The sequence below is a fragment of the Pteropus vampyrus genome, unplaced genomic scaffold (genome assembly GCF_000151845.1).
Source record: "Pteropus vampyrus isolate Shadow unplaced genomic scaffold, Pvam_2.0 Scaffold14, whole genome shotgun sequence".
In the NCBI taxonomy this organism is placed as follows: domain Eukaryota; kingdom Metazoa; phylum Chordata; class Mammalia; order Chiroptera; family Pteropodidae; genus Pteropus; species Pteropus vampyrus.
The window spans coordinates 5,995,325-6,017,733 of NW_011888795.1; the positions used below are offsets into that span (position 1 = coordinate 5,995,325).

At 35.8% G+C, this 22,409-nt stretch overlaps 1 protein-coding gene across 26 annotated transcripts in view; it reads right to left on the reverse strand.

Moving 5' to 3' along the window:
* The window catches only part of LPP (LIM domain containing preferred translocation partner in lipoma), a 640,361-nt gene that overhangs the window by 143,922 nt on the left and 474,030 nt on the right, over positions 1-22,409 (reverse strand). For all 26 annotated transcript variants that reach the window (XM_023525869.1, XM_011381721.2, XM_011381711.2 and 23 more), the window contains one exon: positions 21,690-21,816. In XM_023525869.1, coding sequence (XP_023381637.1) covers positions 21,690-21,816 — 127 coding nt within the window. The remainder of the gene's footprint in view (positions 1-21,689; positions 21,817-22,409) is intronic.

Here is a 22,409-nt window from a genome sequence, read left to right on the forward strand (position 1 = left end):
ACACACACACACACACACACACACACACTTTTGGTGAACAAAAACAAAAGTCCTAAGATAGGTTGAGAACTCTAGTACAGATATAGCCACTCTGCAGCACAGAAATACAAGACTGTTCCCTTTAGATTGTAACTGTATGTAGTCATGATGAGACCTGGATTAGAATCAGGACTGCTGTAGAGGTAATCATCTTTAAAGTAACAAAGATCAAACCATCTGTGTCCATGACTATGGCAGCAGGAGCTCAAGGACAGCCCCGTCTAGCAATTTTTCACCTAGTTTGACGTCCATTTGGGATTCGCCCACTTTGATACTACAGCTAAAGTAGTGGCGGGTCTAACTTTTCTCTCTGGCCCAAGTGAAAGGAAATAAATTACCTCTAAGTTGACATAACAGAATAAGAGGAGTAGAAAGAATAACCTTTATGTTTCTAATAGTTTAAAGAGCATTTTCACTGATATTTGGTTTTATCCCAGTGTAGTAGAATTTACGTTTTCACCTTCATTTTATGAAGAAGATATATGAATCAGGTACTTCAAAAATTTTTGTCTTTTTTTTCTTTCCAGTAGAATATTCTTTTATGCTCTATATTGATTAATTGAATTGTTTTAATAATCAGTATTAATAAGAAAAATTACTGTACACAGTGGCTCCTACAAGAAGAGATTTTGGAAAGTAAACTCATGTGTATCCTCAGGACTATTAGAACATGTTCCCTTATTTCTCTTCCTATTGCAATCTTAGAATAACTCCACTCATTTCTGAATTGTGTCTGACCTGGTTCTCATTGTTGGAAATTAACTCTTCCATCTGGGAGCTATGTTTGTTTCTAATTCAGAAAAAAAAGAAAATCTGTTTGGATGAACATGTCCTTTTCTATAATATTAATCATAAGACAAAGATCTTTAATTCTCTTTAGTGTATTCCATGGAGTTTTCTACTACCCAATTCTGGAACTCGTGTCTTAACTATTTTCAGAAAACAAAACTGTTTCACGAGACAGACTCGCACAGGGTCGGGGACAGAAAACCTTTCCTCCAGAACAGTCTCTTAACACGTATACTTCCCCCTCATCATTCTTCTCTCACTCATATCCTTCCTTTTGTCCAGCACTTCTCTATAAATGAAAAGAAGGAAACAAAGGGAGGTAGGAAGGGAGAAAGGAAGAAAACAAGGAAAAAAGGAAAGAAGGAGCCTACATGCATTAAGTGAAGGACTGGACAAAGATGACCAATGTCAAGGGAAACCATAGCTGGACTTCTAATAACTTCTGAGCTTAAATGTTCCATCAAAAGGACCAAGCTTACTTGGGAATCAGCAAATATTTTCTAGAGACTCCAGGACCTTCATGTGGTTATTGAATGACCTTTCCCACAGTGGAGTTATCAGCACCATACATTTTAAGGCAAATCTCAAGTTTTCCTTTACTCCAAGGTTAGAATCCACAGGAAGAGTAATACTCCCTAACAGTAATGCTTTTGTGGGGTACCTCCATGTAAATCCCAAGGATCGAATTATTATCTTTAGAAGACCATTGTAAATTTACCAGAAGGGCATTGTGGTAGGCAGCATATTTCCAAAAGACGACCATGTCCTAGTCCATAGAACCTGTGAAGATGATACTATATATTTAAAAAGAGACTTTTCAGATGTGTTTAATTTAAGGATCACAAGATAGGGAAATAACTTGGGACTATCCAGTGGGACTCAATTTAGTCATGTAGGAGGTTAAAATCAGAGCAGCTTTCCCAGCTGTGGTCAGAGAGGACTTGACTATTGAGAAATGGTCAATGATGCCATGCTGTGGAGTTTAAAGATGGAAGAATGGGGCCACAAGCTAAGGAATGAGGGTCATTCTTAGAAGTTGGAAAAGAAAAAGAAATGCAGCCCTGCTAACACGTTAATTTTAGCCTATCAAGATCCATATCGAACTCTTACTCTACAGAACTATACAATTATTATTTTATGTTCTTTTAAGCGACAAAGTTAGTTGATAAAATATCTTTATAACATAACAAACCAGCTTGATAGTGAAGGAGTAGAGGGAAGAGACTTAAGGTATTCTCATGTTTCGCACACTCATGCCCTACTCTCTTCTCCTTTAGAAATATGATTTGAACTACAGTTACATATGATAAATCCAATCATACTTCTTTACTAGATTCCCCAAATATTCTTAATGTTTCTACATTTACAAGTACGAATATTCCCCAAATATTCTTAATGTTTCTACATTTACAAGTACATTTACATTTACGAAGATAATCTTTACCTTGAGAAAATCCACTCATTTCATACCAGCAAGCACTTTGCAAATAAAGGAAATGAGGTTTTCTGGGATAATGCAAAGAACCAAATTTTAGCTTAGACATTGCCAATTCGTGGTTATGGCTTGAACTTCTGTTTCTCTCTGGACATGATTTTCTTCATTAAAAAAAAAATAACAGAATTAGGAGATGACTTCAAGGAAATTTCCACTCTAAACACATATAAATTCTGAAGTAGTCATGAAGAGATTGAAAAGTTTTCTGTTTGAAGGTGGGACCGACACAAACACTATACATATTACACACACAAAAACATACAAATTTTCTGAGGATCTGCTTATTTTTTTGAAAATTGAAAGTAATCTTTAAACCTGTATGTTCTCTTTTAAAATCCGTTGGTTTGCCTTCAGTTAAATCTGGTGAATTATTCACAGAGTTAGTTGTATTCAGTAATAGTACTTCTAGTGTGCAAAAATTATAACACACCAAAAACATAGTTGACTTCATTTGCATTTCTGCATACCTAGGCATTTCCTGTTTTGAACTATGAGAAAAATGATAGCAATACCTTTTTTCTCACCCCACAAGTCCCTTAAGTCTATTCTCATGAAATTTCCAGCTCCATTATCCCCTGTGAAGTGGCTTTATAAAGTTAGCTAGGCCGTTAGCAGTGTTACATGGCAATAATAGTGGATATCCCCTCTATTTTTCATAAATCACCAATCTGATGTTACCATCTATTTAACAATGGTCATGAATTTTTCATTTTGCACAGAAAAAGATCCTTTCTCTGATATATCACACCAGAGCTTTCACCATTAGCCTCTGGGTTCTCTATCTTTCCAATGTCCCATAACTTTTCATTTAACTGAACTTAACTTCAGTCCCAGAGAACTTCTGTCACCAAGTCTGCGATATCTTACTGCTTCCCAGTTCACCATGCTATTTCCTACCTCTATTCTTTTGCACCTGCTATTTTTTCTCCACGTAACATCTTTCCCCTCCTTTCTACTTGGAAAAAGTCTGTTCCTCCTTGAAAACTTGGTTTAATATCTCTTAATATCTCCACTCATCCCATGCCCCTAGACATTCTCTCTCATAGCCAGATGTACAGAGCTCCTTTATAACACTTATCACATGATAAAAAGATTATTATATAATTTTCATTTCTTAACCTCTAGTAGTCTATGTGTTTCTTAGGAACACAGACTTCTGAATTTAATTATTTATAGCACACATTTTTTTTCCAGAAAAAAATTATAGCAACTCTTGATTTACCCCCACCTACATCAGTGATGGGTATATAGTAGGCTTTCAATAAGTATTTACTTATCAACCAAACAAAGTAACCTTATAATCTACTGTGTCATTACTAGACATACTGACTCACAAAAGAAGAGATCACAGAAAATTTAGGAGATAGTTCTCCTGCTGAGTTTCACCATCTCTGCTATTTGTTTAGTTATCAAAGAAATAGAAATTGAAAACAGACAAAAAAAGCTATGCTACCCACAAACTTACTATAATGAAAATGTGTATTCCATATCGATGAGCTGTTACTAACTAGAATCAAGTGAATATGTGTAGAACAGCATAATATAATGAACTAATCTTCTCTTGATCAACTGATTTGCTATAAGATCTCAGGCAAATCAATCACCACCTTCATTTTGCCTCGTACTCCTCTACAAACACCAAGGAGAACACAGTGCATTCCATAAAGGCAGCTTTGAGGAATAAACAAAAAAACTGCCTAATACTGAAAGAAGCTGCAGGTTCTACACGTAGATCTGTCATATACGATCTGTGATGTTGGGGAAGTTATTGCTACTCTCCGGTTCTCGGTTTTCATGAAAATTGATCACTAATTCTCGAACTCCCTCTGCTACCCCGCTCCTTATATTAAACCTGGTGGATATGGCATACTCTATCAGTTAAATTTTCTCAGAGCGATAACATTTTCTCAGTGGAGGTAGGTCTAGGTTTATGTTGGAGTCACGGTGTATGTATGTAGAAGGTAGGTGTACAAGGGTATGTAGATATAGTGATAAAGTTCCCCTAGGTGAACTTAGTCTTCAAGGTGAGAACCAGTCTTCAAGGTGAGAATTCCCTCCAGGTCCCTCCAGCTTCAACAAATTATGATTTTATAACTCTATGACTGAGTAGTAGGAATGGCACAGAAAGAGCAATAGCGTAAAATGCAGACTAACTGCAGAACACAGTAAGTAGGTAACATCATTAAACTCAGATATATATGCTGGGTAAACAGGATTCCAGAAGATTTTACATGTGGCCATCATCAGAGACTGGTTTCAAGTTTATGAACGAACACAAAGCCCAAGCAACCTACATCATTATGTTCTAATACTCTCGGCATTGCAATAATGCATGAACATTCTTTAAAAAGTAACTGTGGGTCAGAACCTGTTATAATTAATTAGCAAGTATTACTATTAAGTTATGTAAACCTCAAAAACACTATCATAAATACTATTATAATCATCTCTATTTCACAAATGAGAAAATTGTGAAAAGAGAGGCTAAATTTGCTCAGGGTCACTGTGGCAAAGTAGAAATTCAAATCCAGGACATCAGACCTCAGATCCCAAACTTTGGGCTTCTCTGGAATGGTGGATAATGACAGGAACTCTAAATAGGCTGCAAGAAAACCTGAATTCCACACCGATCTGGGTGTCCTTGAATATGTTACTTCCTTGCTAGGTCCAAGGTTTCTCTGTCCAAACTAAGAAAGTTGGATTAAATCTAAGGTCTCCCAGAATTACGAAAATATCAGAATTATTATCCTGGTTCAAATACTGATTACCTCTCTCCTTTCTGTGACTTTCTAATTCAAACCATCCTGAGATTTGAATGACAAGGGTTAGTGTCTGAGGGATTCTCTTATTTTCCCTCTCCCCATCCTCTTTTTTGTGTGTGTGATATTTACTTTTTAGCTGTTGTTTTGTTTTTCCTGGCATGTGTTATGTTGGCAACACAAACCATTGTGTATGCATCTATGTGTTTGTAAATGTTTATGTTGCTCTTGCTGCTGATTTCTTTTGTTTTGAAGAAATAATTTATAAAACAGACACAAATGGAAAGAAAACAAAATTAGGCAGACCAGATTTCACCAACAACAGGAATCTCACAATTACATTTGCCACATTATTTCGTGTTGCTTCCCTCTCCACCAGTGCCACAGCACACTCACTATCCCCCTTCTCCTGCTTGATTTTCTCTATAGGATATTCTACCACCTGCCATACTATATACTTGACTTATTTATGTGTTGTTTCTTTTCACTAGAATGGAAGCCAAATAATAGAAGCTTTTTGTCTCCTTTATTCATTGCTGTTGTGCCCATGCCTGTAACAGTGTCTGCACACAGTAGGTACTCAATAAACACTAACAAATGGGAGTAAATTGCTTCCTGATAAGAAGGACTTCTAGGGACTAATGGCATGTCACTATTAAACTTCTGTTTGCTCATCTCGCTTAATGTCATCGTCCACCCAAGGCAGAGCCCAGGAATGAGACTCTACTCAACCCTCTTCTCTGAATTGTCGGAACATGTGACGGTCTAGGTTCAGGCTCTAATCGATTAGGTCCTCTTAGATTAATGCAAATGACACCCAAACTGACTCCCCAAATCTTCTTCTGTTTAACATCCATGCCCCCAGCAGTACCCAGAATGATCTCTAACCAGTATCTATCAGATCATGCTGTTCCTTTGTTTAAATTCTGCATGAATCCTCAAGGATTACAAAGCAGACTCTAGACCCTTTGGTAGAAAACAAAAAGCCATTTGACTTGACCACTGGTCATCATATTATATTTTTTGCAATTCTCTCTTTGGTCTTTGCACCCACTAAACTGTTTTTCTGAAATGTCCTTAAAGTAATGGTTTACCTGAAAAATTCCATTAACATTCAGCCCAACATCAGTTATGTTAGAACACCTTTCCCCAATTTTTCAATCGTAGAAGCCATTCTAATTTCTTTCTTCCCATTGTACTGCTCGCCTAATTCCAGTAATACATTCGTCAGATTGCAATTGAGTTATTTGTAAACACTGTCTCTATTTTGTAGACTAATATTTAATGGCAATGCCTAGTGCAGTGCTTTGTACAGAGAGAAGGCCTTCAATAACTACTGAATCGATAAATGAAGGAGCAAACAAATACTATAAATTTTTTATCTAGAGATCTTTATCTTCCTCATTTAAAACATGTTTGTAAATGAAATCAGATTCCAAACCCTTACCAACAAACAAAGTTTAGAATTGTCCTAGTCTTACCTAAACAGATCTTGTGCCTGTCTAGGATATCTCTTGACTTCGCAAGTAACTGCGATGCGGAGGCCATTCCTTCCATAGGTATCTTCTTATGTAATCTCCCAGTGAAAATCCACCTTGAGCCTAATGTCTTAGTGAGAATGCTCTTACAAAGTTTGGATGGCACCTGAGTTATATTTCCTTGATCTGCCAGAGGAGAACCGGAAGCGATAGTATCCCCACGTGCCTATGACCAGAGACGTAGAGCATGAGATTCCAGGAGAGTAGGACTGTGGAGTAGACTGTTCCCAGGATTGCTTTAAAAGCACAAGAAAAGTTTTCTTTAAAATCAGGGTGGCACAACAGCTGCCTGAAGACACCACACATCCAAAATTAGGAGTGGGAACTAAGTCGAAGAATCAGTTAAGTAGTGTCTGGCTTCCTGAACCACCTTAATGAAATAAAATGCCAAAATTCACAGATACAGTGACACTCCTGCTGACGGCCTAAAATAGCATCAACTTCCGACTGAGCGAGCCAATTGCTAGCTATTGCATTCAACTCTTCTGCTTGATAACATGTCAATAGGGCAACCTTATTTTCAAGATGAGTTCCCTTCTCCCTCTCTCATTTCCATTTTGGCACTGAGGCTGGACTTAGCTTTTTCTAAAGCTCACTAGACAAGCAGATGCCACTGTGGATGAATTTTAAGAATTAAAAGTATTTCCATGCGTGAAAGAAGGCAGAACTGGATGGGGATGAAGTATTGGGAGAAGGAAATTTCTGGATATAGATATTGCTAAAATCACAAGAACCAGATTTGAAGTTCAAGGGAGAACAGATGTATATCTTAAGTGCTGTTAACAAAAAGAGTATTATCTTCAGCACTTGTCTTATATCACCTGGAGTAAGTGGCCCATCTGAGTACCATGACTCTCATCGGGAAGCCCAGTGTTCTTGCAGACATCTGGTGTAAACAGAGAGATAGCGCACTTGGATTTCTACCCGTTGCCTGGTCAGTCATAGGACCCTTCGTCAAAGGAAATCAAATCATATTTTAAAAATCTCCCAAGATAGTAAGAGGAAGAAATAAAATGGGATTTGGCAGAAAAGTCGTATGATGAGCACGGACTCTATGGGTCCAATCCTCTACCAGGCCTAGTTAGCTGCCCTTCTGCAAGCTATAGTCATAGACACAGTACGTGCTGAGGTTAAGAGCAAGGCTTTGAGTTCAAATTGCACCTCCAATAATTACTAGACTCTGGGAAAATTATTTAACTTCTCTTTGCTTCAATTCTTCATTTGTAAGAGATTAGTACCTACTTCTTAGGGTTATAGTCAAGAAACATGAGTAAAGCATGTAAAACTTGTAGTACATAGTAAGTGCTTAATACCTGCAAGTCTTATTTTAAACAGAGGCATTAGTTAGAATATTTAGGATCAAGTCAGACTAGAGAAACTCTACTGCAAGCAAATGTCTTGGTGGAGTGGCACAGAGAAAGACCAAGATAAAGAAGATGTGACCTTTTCTCTCAGTAATCTTACAGTAAAGTAGGATGTATAGACATATAAACAGACATATTTATATGTATATTATTTGGTTATGTGCAACATATCTACATATGTGTGTATACATATATAGGTGGGAACTAAAAGCCATAAAAGTTATGAATAAAATATAACAATAACAAAATTTAGAAAGAACTTAATTGTGACTTAAGCATTGGAGACTATGTTTGGGGTAGGTTATAGTGCCTCTCTATTTGTACAAAATTTTTTTAAAGCTACATTTACAAGCGATATAGATTATACATCTGGATCCTGGACCACAGCAGGACAATACCTTCATTTTTTCTTTATCATTCACCTCAATAACCCAAGTAAGTTAAATTCAAGGAAGCAGCAATTGCACTGTGGTCAGGTTTTTGTTGCTTTGCTGTCTCCCTGCTCCCCACTGCTTGACAAAAGAACACTGAGATCAAATGTGGTCCAAGCTTGTCCAGTCTCCAACTGGCCTCTAATTGTTCTATAGATTTCACAGGCACATTTCTGAATGGTTTGGGAAACAAACCATTGGTTTCCAAACTGATGGGTTCAAACTCTCGATTGGAAAGTTTTAATGAAGACAGAAAAAAAAAAAAAAGAAAAAAGAATTTCAGCAGACTATAGACAAAAGAAAAAAATTATCTAGGTTTTCTAATACCTGCAGTTCTCTCCCTAGTAGTAATGCATTCTTTGTTCTGCTGAAAAACATTCTATACTGATTATGCTGACACTAACAGTAAGGTTGTGTGGTAGTTGGTTTTCTTTAATTTTTTTCTTCACAACTCAGATGAGAAAGTAGGTTATGATTCATCTTGCACAATCTGAGTCAAAATTCATTTTTGTCTCTTTTCAATTAGTTCTTCTGCATTCCACATTAAAAAGCAAGAGCAGTTTGCTCAGCAAATGAGAACATTGTGGTATATCTTTGTGTATTGCTTTCTCACACACAATGACTGAAAAACATTTTTTTGTATTATCTAATGAAATTCCAATAACAAGAGTACACAATAAGAAAACACAAAGTGCTAATTCAAATAGAGGCAAACACTAACATTAAAAATTCACAGTTGATTATTACACGCTAATCATAAATGGCATAAATCAAACCAGATGCTGCACTGGGAAGCAATACTAACATCTCTTAAAATTTTGAGCTGTTATGGTTTAGATTGTATTTTAACATCTTTTTATTTAAATTGATCCTCATAATAAGGTAATAAAGTAAACAGGGATCATAACGATCTTTTTTCATAGCAGAAATAATTGAAATTCATGAAAGTTAAGAAGTTATATAAAATGTCTGGAAGTACAGGTAATTTAATCCAGAAAACCTAAACCTAACTTAATTTTGTTCCATTTACTAAAATGTCCTTAGATAAGCTAATTTCTCTAGGAAAATGATAACACTAACCTTAAAACTGCTGAAATGTTTTTACATGATGCATAACAATATATTCTAAAGCATATTGCAAATGTCAAATGTCGCCAATGTCAAACAAAGAAGAAATAGGATTTACACTTGGATTTCCTGACTCCAAGTCCAGTGCTTGTTTCACTATGCCATGTAACAAAAGATGAATTATTCATTTTTATGACAGTGCTGTATTATCTACACAGAAGAACAGTGTCACATTACTGGTTACTGATATTAATATCACTATGTATGCTAAGTACCATTAGTGAACAACATTATTGCTTATGCAGGAAAATCCTTAAACAGTGATGCTAGGGTATCCAACTGAGTACATAGTATTCCTTATATTCTGCATTCTTATTTTATTCTGATTAAAGCTACTTTAAATGCAGTGGATCCTCTCAAAAACCTTAAGAAATGAAGAACAGCACTGAGCAAAGTATAAAATGGTCTAGGAAATATAATCCTTGAGTTTCTTTTTCAACTTTTCTGTGGAACTCTTGAAACGAGCAATGCCATAATTTTACTTAGGGCAGTTGTGTTCTATTACCTACATTTTAAATGTGTATAGAGGACAATATTTAAAAATTATATAAGGTAAATAAATTAAGCGGCCAAAGGATCCCAATAGATGATGAAGTCTAATCTCCTAAACTGAGGAATGAGGCCCATGGAAAAGGGGCTGGATGAAGGTGGCGTAGCAAGTCAGTGGGACAGGGTCAATCCAGAATCTGGCCTCTGAATGCTTGATGCCCAGCTCTTTATACCACTACACTGCCTCTCACAATTACATGAGGACTTTCAGTATAAATAACGCTTATTTTAGAAAACGACTCACTGGATAAGTAATCTTGAGGCCATCATTTCATTATGGTGTTCATCAATTTGTCTTCTTGCTGAACTGTATCCTCATTTCTCAATATTTTGAACATTATGGTTCAAGGGTCCATGGATGAGTATTTTCAAATTTAAATACGGTATTTAGTTTAGTGCCTTTTTTAAGAGGAAAAACAATAAGTACTTCAACCCATAAAATCAAGTTATAAATATTATTGACATGGATGAATATAAAATAGGTTCAAAAATTAATTGATTTAAATAAAAAATGTTGGCAAATAATAGTATAGTATATATATCATTTTTACCATAGGTGGTAAAAATTATAAAGATGCCCTCCAATAACAGAAGAATGGGAACTTATTAAACCAGATTTCTAAGTGCCCTCTTTAACTTTGCCATGACCCTAAGGCTGAATAAGAAAGAAAGAGAGAGGCAGTGGAGGTTAATAAATGTTTCCCTTACATCCTGCCTACTGCACTACCTTCCCTTCCCTCAATGATTAAATCCTGCATAGTGTTTTTGTTTTTTCTTGTTGAATTTTAACAAATGATGCTCATTTCCAGATAGAAGTGGAGCCAGGTCCAGGACTCATACAAAGTTTCAATAGTGAACCAGATGAGGACAGAGATCAGAGCTGTTCAGCACTGTAGTAGATCTAGGAGAATTTAATGCAACATGACTGACATCAGAGTCACACTTAGGAAGAGGACTGGGATAAGGTCATTCATTTGGACCTGCTTCTGGGATTTCCCAGTTTATTGGCTTTGTATATTTTCAGCTTGTTTTTGTTTAAGAGCATTCAACTGTCTTTGCTGAAAACTCTAACCATAGATAGTACATTGCCAACCAGTCTCTACTCCCCAGATATAGTGTCAGTTCATGTGGACTTCTCTGGCATTTTATGTCGCACAGGTCAGCTGGTAATAGTGGCAAAAGCCCCTGAACCTAGTTGAAAAAAAAAATGTGTTTTCTATTGACAGTCATGAAATTTGTTTCTCATTAAAGCCCTTGGTGCTAGAAGATTTAACAAGTGCTTTCTCTCCTTGGCCATGATGCTACTTCATTTCTATTATCTTCCATAGTATACACAACGATTGGTGTATAGTAGGCACTCAATAAATATTTGTAGATGAATGAATCCATTCAATTAAAAGTACAACAGATGCCTACCAAGTAGAACTCCACAGATGTTCAAACAATGGCTTTGCTGACAGTCAATTAATTATGTCTTCTGACAATTCTAATGTCACTTCAAAGTCTGGAAGGAGATGATTATCTGAGTGTTTTAGAGAAATTTCTGGGGAAAGTGCTGGCGGGGGTGAAAAAGAGTAGTTAGGAGGGGGAAGAGAGCTGAATTCAGTTGTCTGTATTAATATGTTTGAGGTTAGAAAATGCATAGTTAGCATTTGTATGTTCAGGCGTCAATTCTTGCCAAGTCTCAGCACACAGCCATAGACAACCTATGAACTGAGACTGTTTTTTGCTATACACAGTGCGTGCCCTCACCAGCTCTTTCTCTTCCAGGATGTCAAACCTGCCTTTACAGTTTTAGGCAAAGGATGTTTGATTATAAAGTAGGAAATTCTTTTCTACTTTTCATTCTCTGATAAAGAGAATGGTGATCCCAATGTAACTGAATGAGTGAGTGTCTGTTTGTATTAAGACACCATGAGACACCAATCCTGAGTGGTGTTTCACATCCTTGAAGGGGCCTAGTGACCTTTCACAATTGGTTGCTATGGAAAACACACTTAAATATGGGGACAGAATGTTTCTTTCAATATGATGCTCTGCCCATTTGACCCAATTAGATTAGAACAGAAGAAAATTGAGGCGGTAAGGGATTGTACTAGGAACAAATGACTACAAAGAAACTGCGGAGTGGGGTAAAATTGGACTATGTAACCTATCTACTGACCAATTTTAATCCTTAATTTTTACAGAAAACACATGCAAAAGAGATCAAGTCCAAGCGTGTCGATCTAATTTTGATTGAAGTTCAATGAATGTAGCAAGCATGTCTTTCTTACTCTATACATTCTCTAGCGCCTTTAAGTGATGAAACAAAAAAAAAAAAAAAAAAAAGAAGAAGAAGGAAAGAAAGGATGAGTTATAATTCAGTGCTCTTTCATTAAATAATTTGTGAATCTAGAAAATTCACTCATTTTCATCATCTCTAAAAATGAGGGGATTTTCCTTGGTAGTCTCTAGGACTACCTGCAGCTCTAACACTTTATCATTCCATAAGGTGTTAAATAAATGTTAAGTGACTGAAGCATTTCCCCACTGTAGTTTCCTATATACCATGTCCCGCCACAGGGAATATGGAATATCTGCTCATAATTTTCATTTATAGGTTCATTAATTAAACAAATATCAAACATCTCCTATGAACCAGGCATTTTTTAGGGCCGAATATGGGGACACAACAGTAAACTAAATAAAATTATTGCCTTTAATCAGACTTACATTCTAGCAGGAAAGATAGACAACAAATATTACTAGTAAATAATTTGGTGAGAATGAGAAAAAAAATATCGGGTATCTCTTCAGTTATTTTATATTTGAAAATCAAGGAACTCAGGACAGTACCTTACATAGGTCCTAAGAAGATAGTGACTTATTTTATTACGTTTTAGGGCAAAGTATTTTTAACCCAGGTTTGAATAAGGTGTATCCAAGTCTAGATTCACCAAAATAGCAGGTCCTCACCTACTTTCTCACCTTTGTGAATAGCCCTGCCAGTCCTCTTCCTGCTAGCAGAGACTAATTCCTATTCTTCATTAGAGAGGGAATTTGGCTACAGAGTTCAAAACACTCCCAGCTATGTGACGTTGAATGAGTCATTTGGGCTTCAGTTTTCTGGAATGTAAAAGGTTGTTCTAGACAGTTTCTAAGATTAAATCCTCTTTATGATGTTATAAATCTAGGTTTCCAAATCAATGCTTAAAAACACACTAGATAGCCAAATTAATTAAAAATTAACATGTGCTAAGATAGAACACATTAAAATGCTTAGGATTATTTATTTAGTGCTGCAAACATATATTGCCCTGAGTAAACATTTTACCAGAAATCATTACCACAAAAGAAAATATATCGAATATGTCTCATTAACTAGAAAACATTCTATTTCCATGACCCATAGATACCTTAAACAAAGAGCTGGGGAGACATGAAACCAAGATATCTATTTTTCCCCCAAAATCAATACAATCTTTTCTCTAAACCACTAATTTTCTTTTTTTTCTCTAGTGTGGTTTCAGGGTTTTTAATTAATTAGGTAATTTTTCTGTGAAAAAAGATCCTTAAGGTCTCAGGTTCCATCTGTACTAGAGGCAGTTGCCTACTACCTGGAGTCATTTGCCAGTTTGTGATTGACAGGATCACTCTGGAAAGCATTTTCTTAACATAAAATAATAAAAATAATGAAATATAAATTACTTAGCACCTCTCAGTTGAGACCCTCGAAGCATTTTTCAAAGCAATCACATTGTTTCTTGTACTGACAGAAAAGCTATAGCACAGAGCATGTTAACTGATCTGTCTTATCGTCTATGACCAATCCAACGTCATGGTGCTAAGAGAATGTGATGGGGTAGAAAGAGAACAGGATCTAGAGTCAGTAGGCCTGGCCCCCGGTGTAATTCTGCTGCTTAGGGAATCCATGTCTTTTGGGGTGGTAGTGGTGGCCCTGGAGGGTGGGAGTCCCTCAAATCTTCTATGTCTTCATATACCAAATGCAAATAAACATACGGCCTGTTTTGCAGGGCTGCAAATGATATAACAGTATGAAAGTGATTTATAAAGCATTATAGAAATGTTAATTATAATCAGGTAATAACAATGATAATCTTGTGATAGAACTGGAAATTCAACGACAGAGACATTCAATGATTCCCAGGTAAGTTTAGATGCCTTAGTCACTGCATAGCACAGATGGGCAGTGCATGAGATGCTTGAATATCTATCCCTACTTCTCCAACAAGGGGTTATTGGGCTTTGGTCTAGGTTTTTCTAAGAACTTGTTTCTGTCTGTTAAAAGAAGTTAATTCATTGTACTGAGTGGGACTTTGTCAGCATCCCCTCACTTGCCTTAGTTGCTAATTTTGGAAGCACAATTCATTCCTTTTCCACATGGCGGTCCCCCAATAGAAATCGGGGCTCCAGGTTTTCTTTTCTCCATACCTTCAACTGTACCTCGAATAGTGGTTTCCAGGTTCCTGAGCATCTTAGTCCATGTCCTCTATATATGCTTGCTTATCGAGAGGTCTTAATAGTTTAGAAAAGAAATGGACTTTCATCCCTGATGTTTGTGGCACTCTCCTTATATTCAGGAAACTTTGCTGGACTTCCATTTTGCTCTCAATTGAGAAGATACATAGTACCAAATATGGTGAGTTGGTTTAATCAATAAAGTAATCACAGCACATGCCCATCTCTGCCTGTCTCCTCTTAAGGCTTACCAGGTCCCTGCTGCCTCCTAACTTCCACTGTCCAGCTGTCTTTTGAGGCAGTAATCCTAATTTCCCTAGAACAAACTTCTGGATTCATGCAAATTTTCTCAGTATATCTCACTAACAACACTCAGAGAGAAATAAAGAAAAAAATTCTTAGATAAATGACCAGTTCTGTGAAGAGAATTTACCTAGTGCTTCCTGAAGGCATAAGGATTCTTTAAATAGCTCACTAAACAATTTTAAGACTCCCACACTTCAGTTTTTTTTTAAAGAAGAAATAAGACAACACCATGTAAACAATGTCAAGATAATTACAGCTTCGTGCTTAAAAATAAGCTTGTACATATCTACAGTCCATTCTCAGATATATTACAGTATCCATTTCCAGAGATACTGTATTCCATAGTGATGTCTTTGGTCTTAGGTTCTACACAGCCAGAACACCATTAGTTTGGAGAGAATCATGCCATGGACACAGATATAGACATGTAGAATCCCTCACATACAAATATGCTCTTTCTCTTTCAAAATGTAAGAAAGTAAAGAAATAAGAGGCTCTTGGTGTACCAATCGACGTGGAAAACTCTTGGATAAATGCAGAGATATATCAAAGATATCTAGAGAAAAACTCAACTCTCCTTTACATTCCCCCCTCAAAAATGTCAAAAAATAAGCTCCAATGCTGGCAACTAGCTCTGTAAGCTTCTAATTTTCTAGCAATATCTGATACATTTCTCCCCAAATTCATTTTAATAGGTAACTTAAAAATTTTATGTTTCCGACATACTTTTCTAAGTTGCCCAGAGGAACAAGTTGCTCCACTGTGCAAGATCTTGAACTAAGGCATGCAACATTACTGCAAATGATTTGAGCTGAAGACCTGCTGCCTGGCTAACTGAATTAGGTGAGAATTTTCTCCAATCTCTACCCTTCTTATAGGTTTCCTTTCTTTCTCCTACAGGCTAGTGTTTCAAGACCCATTCAAGGACCTCATTGCCAATGGAAAGATACTTGTGAAACTGCTAGAGCACAAACTTAAGACCAAGTACATAGAAAATGTTCACAGCATGAGAGACTTTATCTTCCCTTCAAATATATGGACTTACCCAACTGTTGTATTATGGGTCATCCTTTGTGGCATTTATCTAATATTATAAATGCAAGGCACAATTTTTTAAAAAGAAGAGGGAGAGCATGGAAACATTAAAACTAGCACCTTTTCAGAAGAAATTATTTAAAAAAATACCCAGATGATACATAGTTAAAGGTTTTTGCTTGTAATATTTTATGAAGAGCTGACTTGAGAAAACAAGATGAGCTGTAGTTATCAGTGTTTTGCCTTCCCTTAAGATCAACAGCAGGGCTACAGTCAGCTAACATGGTTGATAGGGAGGTATTAGGCATGCTATCTTTCTTCATAAAGTATACTTCTGGGCCAGGGCCGAAAAGTCCATGCTTAGTGTCACATCAGTTAATTCAGGAGTTATACTGAGAGTTATACTGTCAGTGATATTGAAGTCCAGGCTACAACTTCAGGAGAAAAAGGATGACATGAGACAGGGAGAGCCAACTATTGACAAGCTGCAGGAACAACACGTGCCTTTCTATAATGGTCATAAATTAGAATGGACTTAAGATCAGAAAAATAAGTCCAAATCCTGAAACTTATGAGCTATGTGATCATGACAACTCAGTGAGCCTCTCTGGTCTCTGTTACCTCAAGTAAAAAATGAAGACATCACCACTAGATCTGTCGGTCAGACCACAGCTGTGAATAGGCTTTTTAAACTTGTAGAGCTTTAGGTAAATGTCAGTTTTTATTATTACCACCATAATGGTTATCGTTGTAGCAACAAGACAAAGGGTATATGTCTTGTAGAGAATAAGAAAACATACACAAGAAAGGGAAAATTTAAAGATCTACTATAGTTATTAAAACAGTCAAGTTTAAAAGGAATAGAAATATGACTCTTTGTTTACACTGCTCAAGAGAGGGGTCTAAGATAGTTCATTTGTGACAGGCTTCAATACTTTTTTGGGAAAAAAGGGTATCATGTGTAGCTATGTAGTAACAGCATCTTTAGCTGTTTTAATCCAAAGTCATTCATGCCTTTCCACAATATCTATGTCTGTCTATCTGTATGCCTGTTTGTCTGTCTGTCTATCTATTTATCTATCTATCTATCTATCTATCTATCTATCTATCTATCTATCTATCAACTACTAGACTGTTTCAAAGTTAAGTTTCAGACATCAGAATACTTCATCCTAAAACTTCAACATGTTGCTCCTAAAAATAAGGATATTTTCCTATATAATCATAATATTATTACCATAGTCAAGAAATTAGCACTGATGTATTATCTAATATATAGTTCATATTCAAATTTCTCTAACCTTGACCCAAATTCTTTACATTTTTTTTTAATCCAGAAAACAATCGAGACTCATACCTGGCATTTGAATGGCATGATACTTTAATTCCTTTAATTTGGAATAGTATCTTCTAACATTTACTTTTTTGAAGAATTTAGGAAAATTGTCTTAAAAAAGGTCACATCATCTGGATTTGTCTATGTCCTAATGGTTAGATTCCGGTTAAATATTTTAACCAGACTATTACACAGGTATGTTGTATACTTCCTGCTATATCATATCAGCTGGCATATGTCAATTTGTCCCATTATTGGTAATGCTAAATTTCATCATTTGAATTAAAGTTTCCTCCAGACCTCTCCATTGTAAAGGTATCTTCATTGTACTTAAGTCATTTGTAAAATGATCTTTTGATATTCCTCCCAATACTTTTAAGCATACCATAATTACAGTTCTTTAATTATTCAAAAAAAAAAAGCTGTTAAAAGTGATGAGTAGCTCTATAAAGAAAACAAACAAAAAACTGAAAATATATTCATGAATCATTTCACTTAAGGAATGAAAAAAAAAGCAACATGACCACAGGGGAACCTACTCTGTTTATTTAGATTTTGTTCCCTTCCACTCCCTAGTGCGGCTTGTAACCTAGTAGGAGATTTTTGAAAGAAAGCACTTAATGATCTTCAGCAAATCAGCTGTAGTGTCAATAAAGTTCCATCGTTAAATTGTTAAATTGGTGGAAAAGGAGAGTAGGTGATGGGGTTGGGATGGTGCAAGAGAGTAAAGCTCTTTTAGGGTGGTGCTTGGCAATGTTATTTCCAACTCAGGATGGAACTAGGATAAAATTCTGTTAGAAAACAAGAGAAGGCTCTCATTCATCTCTCTTTTCAGGTCTTCCAATTACGAACACCCTGATATGTAACCCTTCTTCCCTCATCTCCAGGCAGATTTGTGGATTCTGTCTTCTACTCTCACATAGGCCTCCGGGAGACCCAGCACAGCGTTGATATCTGCACTGATAGTTCTTACATGTCTGCCTCTCTCCTGTCTTGCTGTCCCTAACACTCAGCACAGGGGCAGGCATGGAGAATGTGCTCGGGGAATGTTTAATGTTTAGAGTGGAACAGTAAGTGATGATTCTGTTAACTCATCCATTACTTCCTGCTTTTAACTAGCCAGTAAGAGGTGGAGCTGGCCTTCGAACCATGGCATTTTGGCTTTAGAGACCACATTCTTAACCACTATTGATGGAACAGTTCCCATAGCATTTGATCTCAAACTGCCAAAGCTCATTATGTAAGATAAAGTCACCAGCCTTTAGTCTGGCATTAAAAGTCTTCTCCACATGAGTCCCAACTTACTTTCCAACCTTACTTCCCAATATTTTTTCCTTCCCACATGGGTGCTTCACTCCAATGATTGCATTCACACTATATGTTAAAATTTCCTCATTAGAAATGACATCACTTCTCTACTGTTTTCCTACTTTCCAATCTCCATTAGGATAATTTTAAAGACTTAACTCAAAAGCTAACTACTCCATCAACATCTTTCCATTCTTGCCTTGGGATGTCCTCGCTCCTTTTTCTGAAATCTCATAGAACTTTGACTAAACTTTAAGTCATTTGTCACTTTCTGTTTTGTGTTATAATTAAACATCATAACTCTGTACACATATTCTATTAGACTATAAGCACCTTTAAAGGTAAAACCCATATTTGCCTGTCTCCAGCACCTAACAGAGTAGCCTGCAAATAATAGCCACTTGGTGGATGTTTTCCACATGAAGTAAATTTTATTTGAATAATCTCGGCTTCAACTCATATTCTGTTTATTCTATTTACTTAGAAGAGAATACCCTTTGCTTATTTTCCATCTGTTCAAAGCTGATTTTCTCCATAAAACCTTTCTAAATATCCAACCTAAACTTTTGGAAGTACCAGATTGTGGAGGTAGTGATACAAGTGTGTGTGTGTGTGTGTGTGTGCATATGTGTGTGTGTGTGTGTGTATACAAACCCACCAAATCATACACATTAATTGTGTACAGTTTTTGTATACCTCAATAAAGCTTGAGACATAGCTTTTAGAAGAAAAAAAATGTATAGACTTGGAGTCTGAATTCTAGTTCATTCCTGCAATTTATTAGCTGTCTGTAACAGGTAGATTACTTGACATTTCCATGCCTCAGTTTCCTAATTGGGAAAAAATAATAACATTTACTTTACATAGTTATATTTTTTTTCTGTAAGGATGAAATGAGTTAATTCCTATAAAGTACATAAAATAGTGCTACCATATTGTAAACACTTTATAGTTAATCATTATTCCATAGTCTTTGTTATGGTTTGTAATTCTTATCTGGCAATGATTATTAACCAATTAGTGACTTATGATCTATTTAGGTAGTAACTTAAACTGAAGTTAGGTATTACTAATGAAATTTTGATGGGCATAAGTTTTTTTTTAAATAAAGTATGGGCTAACTTTGATTATTGAGCATATTCTACATGCCAAGAACTTGGCTAAGTGCTTTCTATAAATATTTTATTCAATACTCATATTAACAGTATAAGCTAGCAATTATTTTCATTTTATAAATAAAGTTAAACAAAAACAAGGATTTAGAGAGAGTAAGTGATTCATTCAACTGTCTAAGCTAGTAAGTTGTAGAACTAGGACAATTCTTAAAGGTAAAGGTAATATTTAATTTATGTCTGTTTCCCAGAGTGCTTAATATATGTTCATTAAACAATTTTCTTTATTGCCATGTAATTTTTTTTGCTATAATATTTAAAACATATATACTTGGTATGTTAACTTTTCATTTTTAAGATACTTTAATACAGATAACTTATTGTTCACTTTTAACCTGCTTTTTCTGAATCTTAGACTCCAACATAAACCCTTCGCCCACATCACTGACAAGAACATGATATACTTTTTGTATGTTTTAATATAACAGCAGACTTTTTTTTTTTACTATTATCCATGCACTTGTGCTAATCTCTATCCATTTATGTTTAGCTTTTACTTTGTCACATTTCTTTGGATTGATGCTGTTTCTATATGATCTTATCAGTGCTGAAATAAATTCTAGAAAACATTTATTCTATACTTTTGATTTAATGAAGTGAGAAATGGGGCTCAGGCAGATGGGGAACATGCCAATATTGATTAACCAGCAAGGGGCAGAGGGACCAGAACCTGAATTCTTTATTCTCACTATTGTGCTCTTTTAGCTTAGCTACACTGCTTCCTGCATACAAATAAATGCCATGTTTGTAATATCCTAACCCAGTCCATCTATGGCATGGCTTTGAACCAGTGCCCTTAGTTTACCTGTCATTACATATTCCCAAATAAGAAGCAAGTGGGAACACATGAAAACAGAAAATATTTGAAAAAAAAATTGCTGTGCAATTTTCTACCTCTGTGCCTTTGCTCCCAGTGCTCCCCAAATGTAATATCCTTTCTTTGTATGTCCTTAAAACAGCACTACTCAGAATGTGGTCCACAGATGGGTATCTGCATAAGAAATGTTTATCATCTTGTGATGAGAGAACAGAAATACAAAGCTAGTATATAGGAAATACTATAGCAATTTAATAGAGTAATGTATTCTTGTTAAATCTAATAATGGTAAAACTTGATCTTCCATTTTGTATTCTTTTTATTTAATTTCCCTAGTAATTAATTTTTACTATATTCTATAAAAATACTGGTCTCCAACAGATTATGGAGGAGTCTTTCATAACAAAAAAACTTGAGAGGTACTGCTTTAAAGGGTCTAGATTCAAGTGCCACTAATTCTTCTATAAAGCATTCCTGATGTTCCTTCCAGATTAATGAAGCTTTTTAAATTTTAAAACATTTGACCTAAGCAAGTCTATCTTATGTCTCTTATAACTTTTTACCTAGACTAGTAATTATTTGTATGTTTTTCTTATCTCTTCTGAATAATTACAACTTCCTTGAGGACAAGTTATATATCCATAACTCATCACAATTAGCATATAATTCATAAATTCACGTTACGCTAATGGTCTGAATGGATTAACTGTTCATAATTATTCACAGGTCTGGAGAGGGAGAAGTTAAAAAAAAATACAAAGGAAACAATGTCTTTTCCTAAACTTGAATAGGGAAAGAATTGAAAGTTTAGACACTATCCAATTCTACATTTTGTATATTAATATTTAGGCCTGAACACACATAGAAGCCCCATTTTTGCCTAAAAATAAGCTAATAAATCATCAGTGATTAAGTTTAAATCAATTTGTGTCTCAAGAAACTCTGCAATGCCCCTGAGATTTTAATATAAGCTAAACAGATATCATACTTATGGCAGTCTCTCATAAAGCAATTTCCAGAACACTCAATTTTGTGCACATACCAACTCCAGTGCATCCAGACTCAAATCTTTTACCAGTAAAGCTGATCATACTCCTAATTACTAATTAAGGAAAACAGAACAGAATATTTACTTCAGAAGTCAGCTCTAGAGCCCACTCACCAAAGTATTCATCAGCAGGTGGATTTTCCATGTCATAAAGCATCTTCTTGGTCAGGTGCTCTAGCTCATCTTCAGGGCGGAATGAGGGGGTAACAGCTGGAAGCCCCTTTGACCCTGTTTGTCCACCCTGCAAGGCAGAAAACAGTCCTTTAAATGCAATCTAGACATCAACAAAGGCAATCAGGTAGTGTGCATTGTGGAGGAAAAGGCATTGGACATGACTACTAGGACACTTGGGTTTAAGAATTGGGTTTATCAGTGTCTGACCATGGACAGAGCACTTTATTCACTTGCCTTATCTACAGGAGTCACCTATCAGGCTTTAGAAATCCTTGTTTACAACAGTAGGACTCTACTTCATTCAGCAGTTGTAGGAGTCACTATATACCAGTTGCATATTTATTAAAAAGATGAATAAATTGAGCCTCCCTCTAATGGAACTTACAGTCAAATGAGAAATAAAGGCATATTAATAATTAAAGATAAAGCAACTGTAGAAAGCGCAAAACCAGAGTACAAATGGGACCTCTTACATAGTTTGAGAGGAAGAATTCCAGAGAATAGGCAGTGACACAGAATAGGACTTTCTCAGCTAAAGAGGAAGAAACATACAGGCTGATTTTTCTCATATTCAGGTGGTATAAGGAGCTCATGGCAGTCGTGTATTTCTGGACCAAGTATAACATTTGAGAAAGAGGATGTAACACATCTTATTGGATA